We start from the raw sequence: 9,488 nt of genomic DNA, 5'->3' as shown, positions 1-9,488 counted from the left end.
CGCAGACTCCACCTCCGCCGCGCTCAAGGTATTCAACCGAATGTTTATATGACTTGTCATTTATTCGTAGCAACCGGCTTGATCGAGAGCACCTTGGGCTACAGATGAAGAGGTTGAGAGAGATGATCTTCGATGATTTTTCGTTGGAGGAGGAAGAAGACGGCGAAGATTTAGAGATGGCTACAAGATGTGATCTTATTGAGCATCACTGGCGTCTCCATGGTGAGTAGTAGTTATGTTTTTTCACTTGTTTAGTTTGAAACAATTTATTACATTCATTAATTCGGTTTGTAATAATGAATATTTTGATTTGTTACATTTAATTCGGTCTGTAATACTGATACTTTGGTTCATATGGTTGATTTGCTAAAACAAAATTTTGGTCCTCTAAGCTATTAGGAGGGAATCTGCGGCGCAAAATTTAGAGGACTAAATATAGGAAGTTATAAGGTATAGGAAGTCATTTTGTTCTCTAAATTTTAGGGAATCGGTTAGAGATGCTCTAAACGTTAAAACAAGTACTCTACATATACGTCCCTCCCTCAGACACGCAACCCTCCCTCTCCCGTATATATATGGAGCAAACACGCAAGCTGATTAAGGTGAGGCTAAATAGTTCAACATAATGGACAATTACAACGTAAGGATAGAGCACGCACCATCCATCGGCTCTAGCAGCTGGGTGGTGGAGATGGAGAAGACGATCGGCGTTATCGACCCGGCGGTGGAGATGGCGCGGTGGAAGAGGCACTCCATCTACCTGGTCCCGGAGCGAATAAAGAACCTGCACAACAGCAAGGCGTACCGGCCGGAGCTGGTGTCACTGGGCCCCTTCCACCACGGCGAGCACGACCTGCTCCCCATGGAGGAGCACAAGCGCCGGGCGGTGGTGCACCTGGTCAAGCGCTCCCGCAAGCCGCTGCGGCAGTTCGTCGCCGCCGTGGCGGAGGTGACGCAGCAGCTTCAGGAAGCCTACAAGGACCTCGGCGACGAGTGGCGAGGGCCGGACAACAGCGAGCGGTTCGTAGAGCTCATGGTCATAGACGGCTGCTTCCTGCTGGAAGCCATGAGGATGGACGCGCTGCAGGGCAAGGTGCACGAGGATTACGCACCCAACGACCCCGTCTTTAGCCAGTACGGCTACCTCTACTTGTGGCTGTATATCCAATCTGACATGCTCGTCATGGAGAATCAGCTGCCTCTGCTTCTTCTCCACAAGCTACTACTCGTTCTAGATCATGAAAGATATCAGGTATTACCGACTTACAAAGTTACCAACAAATTCAGTAATTAGTTTTTCTCTGTTTTCCTTTCTTTTTTCACTAAAACCTTTTTTAAGAACAATGTGCTAAAATTTAAGCCGTTGCAAGTATGTATGTATACCTTTTCTAAGTGCATATAAATAGTAATATTTATGAATTTGCTATGTCTCAGCCTACTAAATTAGTCCTAGTCATCCAAAAAAATTGTAACTGAAACGAGTTACACTTTTCTCTGAACTTAGACTTTCTCATGTCTATGTCGACTGAGTTTTTTTTTAAATCCCAGTCACCCAGATTTTATTTTAAATGCAACCTTTAAGTTTCCCCTCGGAATATTCTTGTGCGACATAGCACAATCCTACACTACTCATCAATTTTGTTTATATTATTTTGTTGTGATTTATTTTCAAAACAAAAATAAAAAGTTAGTGCGGGTGTAAGTGTGTCATGCATTGTGCCCACTCACAACTTTTTCTAAACACAATGAAGTTTCCAAACTAATAATGCAGGATGCACCTTAGGTCTAACTATGTATATATGTCAACTGGTTGCTGCAGAACGCTCGAGAGATCAGCAAGTTGGTGCTTGATTCCCTATGTCCGTGGCACCGACACATGGTTGATACTAATCCTCTGGGGCTCCATCCCCTCGACATCTTACACCAAAGCCTCACCCATGATGACCACCAAGACCGCAAAGGATCAAAAGCGTATGTCATGCCCCCTGCAATGGAGATCCACGAAGCAGGAATCGTCTTCAAGGTGAGCGACACTGACAACCTCCTGGACGTCCACTTCGAACACGGCGTGCTAAGCATGCCGGCGATGAGGGTCGACGAAGGCACCGAGAAGAGGTTCCTCAATCTGATGGCATTCGAACGGTTGCACCCTGCTGCTGGCAACGACGTGACGGCGTACGTGATCTTCATGGACAACATGATAAGCTCGGCCAAGGATGTAGCGCTCCTCAGATCTAAGATGATCATCGAGAGTGGATTGGGCAGCGACGAGGAGGTGGCCAAGCTCCTCAACAATACATTAAACAAGGGAGGAGTGATGAGCCCGTCAAGCAGGCTCCACGACGTGCAGCGCCAGGTGAATGCCCACTGCATGAAGAGCTGGAATCGGTGGCGGGCTAACTTCATACAAACCTACTTGAGGAACCCTTGGGTGTTCATTTCCCTCGTCGCCACTGTTATCCTACTAGTCGCCACACTCTTGCAAACCGTCTATACTGTTGCACCCTTTTACAAGCTCACGTCGTAGCAGTTAACTAGTACCACCTAACTAGCATTTGTTCGAGTTTGGATCTATCTAGACACTGGCAAAGGGAGTATGTAAACTAACTTTTAACGTTGAGTGTGGATGTGAGTGAAATGAGAAATTTCACAGCAAATTCAATTATATTTAGCAAAAAGCTAGTAAGCAAATCAGTAGTAACTAGTAAGTCACTTATTAATACACGGTCAATAAAAGGATACTACCTCTTTGGCTCTTTCCGTAATTCCGAGTCAAAACTGATTGAGTGATTCATTGGTTTCATCTAAATGATACTTCCACTGTTAAGGATTATAAGGCCCTAGTGCCAATGTACTCATACGAATGAGATTAATTAGTTAATTACCCTCTTCCATTAATTATTACATGCCTGTAGTTTAAACTCTTGCAAAAGAGAAACCCAACGGACCAACTTACGCTTAACATTTTTTCGTGTTATTATTTCTTTCATGCTTGTGATAATAAGAGGGTTGAGTTCTAGTGGTGGAAGTTCTTCATCTCCCTTCCTTTCTAGTTGTTCATATTCTTCATTCATAAGAGGTTCCATCATAGGTACTGAGTCAAGACAATCATTTAATTATTCTTTCTTTGGATCTTCAATAATACCATCTTCATTCTCCAAGTTTCCCTTTGTATCATCGATCGGAGTACCATATAACATAGCAGCTAGATCAGTGATGGTTGTACATTCTTGATCTTCAAGGTCCTTGTAGTAAGGTTGGTCTCTAAATTTGGAGAAGTGGAATTTCACTTTCTCTTCCCCAAATTTAAGAGATATAGTCTCCTCTTTGCAGTCAATTTTAGCATTAACATGGTTTAAAAATGCTCTTCTAAAGATAATAGGTAAAAGTTGTTCAATGAGAAAAGTATGTGGACCAACATTTAATTAAACATTCTTAACTATTCCCAGAGGTACTCTAAGAGTTCTATCTTCCATCTAAATAGTAATATAAGTACCGTGAAGAACGGATGGTTCTCTATCCTATAAAATCAAATGGTAGAAGGTATTAGAAATAACATTTAGAGCAGATCCTAGATCACAAAAACCATAATAAGAGTCTTCTTCCATTTTATGATCTTACCATTAATAAGTTTCTTCGTGGATTCGATCTTACCATTAATAAGTTTAGAAGTGTCTTCTTCCATTTTACGATTTTGCAATTTGGGAACATGCAGTCCTCAAGACTATTTACCTCTTCAACAACTTTAGATTCCTTGGGTGCTTCTTTAACTATCTTAGGAGCGAGTTTTTCTTCGTCAGCAAGTTTTGCATGGATTCATATGCTAGTTCATGCATTATTTTGGTCTTAGGGAAGATAAGATGATCCTCACAAGGAGGTCTCTCCTGAACTGGACCCAAAGGAGCATCAATGCAAGCATAACATATTTTACTCTTTGTAGGTGTCTTCTCAGCGGGCTTATAGTACCCAATCCACGCTTTCATAGGTGCTTTAATTTGATCTACAACATCTTGTATGACATGGAAGACAATATGGATATCCCCATGATGTTTTTCAACAAGTTCATCTACTTTTCATGTTGCTACAAAAGCTTTAATGCACTCATGTGACGAATTGTATCTAGTAAATTCCTAGATCAGAAGACCAAGTTTCTCTATTGTGACGAATTGTATCTAGTAATTTCCATGCCATTGTGATAGTGAAATCTAGAAAAGATACTCTATAGGCCATATCTATTTCATTTTTATTTGCATCGCTTAGTACTCCATAGAAAACATATATGGCATACCAATTAGGTAGATCATGGTGGGGACATTTAATAAGAAAATCTTTATATCTCACATAACATCTTAGAAGACTTTCACCTGGTCTATTTTTTAAATAAGCAATAGTACGTGTTGCTCCATCAGTTTACTCACGAGATAATAATGACAAGAATGATTGTGATAAATTCTTCTAGGTGTCCTTAAATTCTATGGACAAAGCTTTATACCAAGCGAGCGCTATTTTGAAAGTGTATGACTTATAACTTTATTTTCATATCATCATAAGAGAAGGTTTTAACTTTAAATGTCTCATAAATATCATTAAAGTAATACAGGTGTGCATAATCTGTATCATATCATCTTCTCCTGCAAACATTTTTCTAGTGTATAGTATCTGAAGTAAATAAGGATTTGCCTCATGCGCATCAGTTTGTGTGTCCGGATATGGGATGGAATGAGCAATATTGAATCGATCTCCGAAGTCCTTCAAAGATGCGGGTTTGGGTTGACTCCCAAACACAACCATGGTGCTTGCCTCGAACCTGCAAACAACTAAGTACATGTAGTGAACTAAAATAAATTGAAACAAAAACCAAACACGCTAAGCTCTCTGGCAACGACGCCAGAAAACAACTTAATGTCTTGCAAGGTTCTAGATCTTGTGTAGCTAGTTTTCAAAAGTAAGAGTATCGAATCCACGGTGGAGATGATTAGTAATGGTTTTAATGCCTCTTATTACCTTCACTTGAATGTACTTACTAATTGTCTTTAAATCCAAAGCAAGTTTAATAAAAACATAATTGTTTTTCAAAATTAAGAGTATCGAATCCACGGTGGAGATGATTAGTAATGGTTTTAATGCCTCTTATTACCTTCACTTGAATGTACTTACTAATTGTCTTTAAATCCAAAGCAAGTTTAATAAAAACATAATTGTTTTTCATAAGTTGTGAAGAAAGTAATAAATAAACTAAAGTAAACAAGACGGTGCAACTTGTGGTAAAGTAACTGAAACTCAATAGGGTTAAAGCTTTCTCGGGGAGTTGCGCATCAACCATATGTGTATGTGTGGCAAGGCTCTTTAAATGGATGCTCCTAGAAGCACTGTTCAACATCCCTCATAATCACTACCTTTTCCCATCGCATGCTACACATGGTCAGTAATTAAGGGTCTCCCCTTGGTTAGTTGACAACACGCAACATCGTTGATAAGAACCAACACAGTTCATAATTATTAAACAATTAACAAACTTAATTTTATTTCATAATTTGGTTATGGTTTCTCCATCACCCCCAAAACAAATGAATCTACTTATACATTGGGGCAAACAACATTATCATGAGTCTATGAATGGAAAATGAGGGATCAGATGAATACAAATATGAATCCAACTCAAGGTTAAAGATTACAACAAGATGATCAATGGTGCTAATGATAGAGATGGATGTCTTAGCCTCTAATGATCGGAGCAATGGTGGTAATGGATCCCCTTTGGCGAATTACCCCTCCAGATCCCTTCCGGGGGCAAGGTTTCGTGGTTTTATGGTCTCTTTTTCTCTCTTATTAGATCTATCTTCGCGGGGTGAATATATTTGACAAGGCGACATCAATGCTAGGTGTACAATCAGGCGGTATGGGCAGGCCTAGCCGTACATACCACTGGTTGGTAAAGCTTATGTGAATGGTTCTTCCTGAATTTCTTCCTTGGCTTGATGTGGGTTTGTTGTGAGGTCTTTAATGCTCCAAATTATCATTATTTCGTCCAGATATGGTCCTTTTTGCATTGATTGCAAATCGTCCCCTTTATTTCGAAGATCCTGCGTAATAAATAAAATAGGTGCATGTCAACGCGGTAAAATAAGAAGATCCCAGCACTATATGAGCATTTATGTGTGGTACAATATGTCGTCTTTCGCACTCATCATTTGTCGAGTGGGGTGGCCACACTATTGGTCCGAATATATACTATGTACGGAGTAGTTGTCAGTTGAAGGGCCTCATGAGCCATCATTAATCCACACCGTTTACAACCGTGGAAACATGTGCGGTGGTAGTTTTCGGTCGCACACGTATATCTTTGCAAGACTTGTGTGAAACGTGAGCAATTATCGAGACCGTACATGGATATTTTTTGAATAAAACATTTTTATGAGAAAACAAAAAGGTGATGTAAAAAACAATCAATTATCCATCTATTTTCCCATCACATATATACAACATATAATTACGTATCAAAATATACATATAGTAAAATATAGTTCGTAATACATGGTTATAGGCCGGAAGGGCTCCTATATCATGGTTTCCCTAACTACCTGTTACAAAAGACCACCAAACTAACACATTACATAGTTAATAATAACTACCTATTACATACCATCTAATTAATAACTTCTCGGTACTCACTACACCCTAGACGTCCTCCTAGTTGTCAAAGATGATGATGACGTCAGTGGCGGCGGCTCCGCCCTTCCTGGAGCCTCATGCTCTGTCCTCAAAGGCCTTGCGCCTTGCTGCAGATGCTTTCCAAATACGCACAATCTCGTTAAACCTTTCGGCGAGAAGCTCCATACTGCTCCACCACCATATGTGCTCTAGGTTTCGCTCCTCCATCAATTCCAGGCCATCTTCCGCATCCCCGTACTCCTCGTCGGAGGAGGACCAGCCGGAGTACGAGGGGGAGGATCCACCGTCCTGGTCAGGTGGCGGGAGGTATGTCAAAAAAATTGAGATATATGCCACAAAAAATGAATTCATATTCAAAGGAAGTTTCCAATAGTATAATTTTTGTGATATATGTCTTATATTCTGTTGACCAAACTGTTAATCAAAGTTGTTTCTCAAAACCTCCATGCCGATTTACAGGGGTATTACACATTTAAAACAATATTTAGTCAATAAAATATGAGATATATGTCATAAAAGTTATACCATTGGATTCATATTCAAAGGGAGTTTCCAACAATATAATTTCAGTGATATATGTCATATATTTTGTTGACCAAATTGTTAATCAAAGTTGTTTAATGAAAAATATAATACCCATGTAAATCAGTATGGAGGAGTATAAAAACAAATAGAGAAAGTGATTGAGACTTCATAAAAGTGTGACACAGAACAAACTCCGTATTAAAATACGGCTAGATATAAAGACACATGGGGCGCGTTTGGTTGGCTGGGCGCCCCTTGGCTCGCATCAGGCCATCAATTTTTGGCCCGTTGGCTGCCTGGAAGGCCTCCTGTTGTTGAACAAACCGGATATTAAAGCACTCTCAGGTCAAGCCTTAGAGGAACGCCCATATTGGCCGTTTCTACCGATGCAGGCAAATTTCGTACGCAGCTGATGCAAAAAAGGAATCTTCATATGCAACCACCCCAGTGTTCTTAGCCTCACTCTCCTTACACTATTTCACACACCGTCTCTTCAAATCAACACAAACATAGTCTGAATCAAAATAAGTTGTACATGAAAAAATGTGTGTCGATGATATGAATACAATCCGACAATCGGTTTCGAGTTTCATCATTCGTAAATCATTAATTTCGTGTTTGAAGTTTTAAGCAAATTTTGCCATATTCGTCGCACACGCTCAACCGTTTGAAATTTCCTTTGAGTAGTCGGTTCACCTCACCATTCCGCATGACTTTCATGTTGACACGTTTTTGTTTCAGTGTACATACACTGATAGACTCGTTACTATAGTGTAATTTGTACATATGTGTGAGTATAGTTTGGAATACTTTTGCTAAACCTTTTGCTTGCCATCCTCATGGACGGTGACGTGGTGATGATAGGTGACAAGTGAGAGGTGATAATCCATGGTGGTAGCGGGATGGTGAAATTTCAGAGATGGTAAACCTAGAGAGGGTGAATAGGATTCTACAAGTTTTAATTTTTTCTTTGTAATATTAGGCTTTGTGGAATATAAAGGTGAGCCTAATGCAAACTAGGTGAGGCACCCTAGATGATAAGACAAGTATCTCAAGCGCGAAGGCTCTCACAGGATATATAGCATAATTGAAGAGTTCGGTTAGGAATAACCGAAAGCACATGGAGACGAAGATGTATTCCCGTATTCCCTTCCTTTGCAAGAAGGTACGTCACGTTTGGAGAGGTGGGGATCCCACGAAGGATTTCCCCACTCCACGAAGGCTCACCTTCTTCTCCGAGCCTATCCCACGAAGGAATAGCTCTTTCACTTGTGGTAGACTTTGAGGCTGCCTCCAAAACTTCACAATCTTTTCAGGAGCAAATCCACAGCCCGGATGCTTCCGGACGCTTTATCCCACCTAGGGTTTTCAAGAAACCCTAGAGAGCAGGTATCTCGAAGAATACAAGGGGGGACAAGATTTGGCTCAGTGAAACTATAGATCAAGACCTCCTCTAGCTTTTCCCCGGAGGGATTTGAGTTTGGGTGGAGGAGGAGGGAGATCTGAGGCTTTTGGTGTTTCTAACAATGGAATATCAGAGAGAGAGCTCAAGAACAAGTTGTAGTGTAGTGCGTAACAGTTCGGAGCTACAAGAAGGGGTATATATAGCTTCACTTGAAATCCAACCGTTGGGGACTTGTCCAACTCAGCAGTATGTCGAGGAGGCCGGTCTGTCGGGCCAGGCACCGGACTGGCTGGTGGCACGCCCGGTGCCGCCGAGCCTGCACCGAGCGAGCGACCCAGCTCACTGGAAGTTCCCCGGTGTGCACTGGCGTAGGGGCCGGCATTCGTCGGGCGGTCCTGTGCACATCCCGGCGTCACCGGGCCAGGTGTTGGGCCAGCCGGCAGAAACCGGATGTTGACCGAGCGATAGCTGGGCGACGATGCTGAGTTATTGGAATGCCTCCGGTGTGCACCGGTAAAGCCGGTCTGCACTAGACCAGCCGGTGCAGCGCCCGGTGCCGCCGGACCAAGCGCTGGCCAGAACGAAATTGGTGTTCCCCTTTTTCATCGAAGTGGGGGGTCTCCCTTCACCTTCTTGTTCCACTGATACACCTATTATGCATGTTAGACTAATACCGGAGAATAATCTTGTAGGAATGTTTTAGTCCGATTACTCTAGCCACGGTGTCATTGTTACCAAAATAATGGATAAGGATAAAATACCCTTACAATCTCCCCCTTTTTGGTATACGATGACAAACCGAGCTAGAGTCATATATAAATATTATGATAAGCTCAGAACCTTGATTCCATGTAAGATATTAAAACAGCTCCCCCGTAATGTATGC

General features: G+C 41.6%; 1 protein-coding gene across 1 annotated transcript; it reads left to right on the top strand.

The window, feature by feature from the left end:
• Positions 1 to 620: 620 nt before the first annotated feature.
• LOC127304787 (UPF0481 protein At3g47200) lies at positions 621 to 2,625 on the top strand. The gene is made up of 2 exons (XM_051335373.2): positions 621 to 1,252; positions 1,820 to 2,625. Exons 1-2 carry the CDS (start codon positions 626 to 628, stop codon positions 2,525 to 2,527), a joined length of 1,335 nt encoding a protein of 444 aa, XP_051191333.1. The 5' UTR covers positions 621 to 625; the 3' UTR covers positions 2,528 to 2,625.
• Positions 2,626 to 9,488: the final 6,863 nt, after the last annotated feature.

Source organism: Lolium perenne, chromosome 5, assembly GCF_019359855.2.
Source record: "Lolium perenne isolate Kyuss_39 chromosome 5, Kyuss_2.0, whole genome shotgun sequence".
NCBI lineage: Eukaryota > Viridiplantae > Streptophyta > Magnoliopsida > Poales > Poaceae > Lolium > Lolium perenne.
This window is presented reverse-complemented; position numbering and strand designations above follow the sequence as displayed.

Excerpts from the sequence above, each read along its gene's own strand:
- LOC127304787 (XM_051335373.2), top strand. The coding sequence starts at position 626 with ATGGACAATTACAACGTAAGGATAGAGCACGCACCATCCATCGGCTCT. Across the intron at positions 1,253-1,819 it reads TAGATCATGAAAGATATCAG|AACGCTCGAGAGATCAGCAA; the intron begins GTATTACCGACT and ends TGGTTGCTGCAG.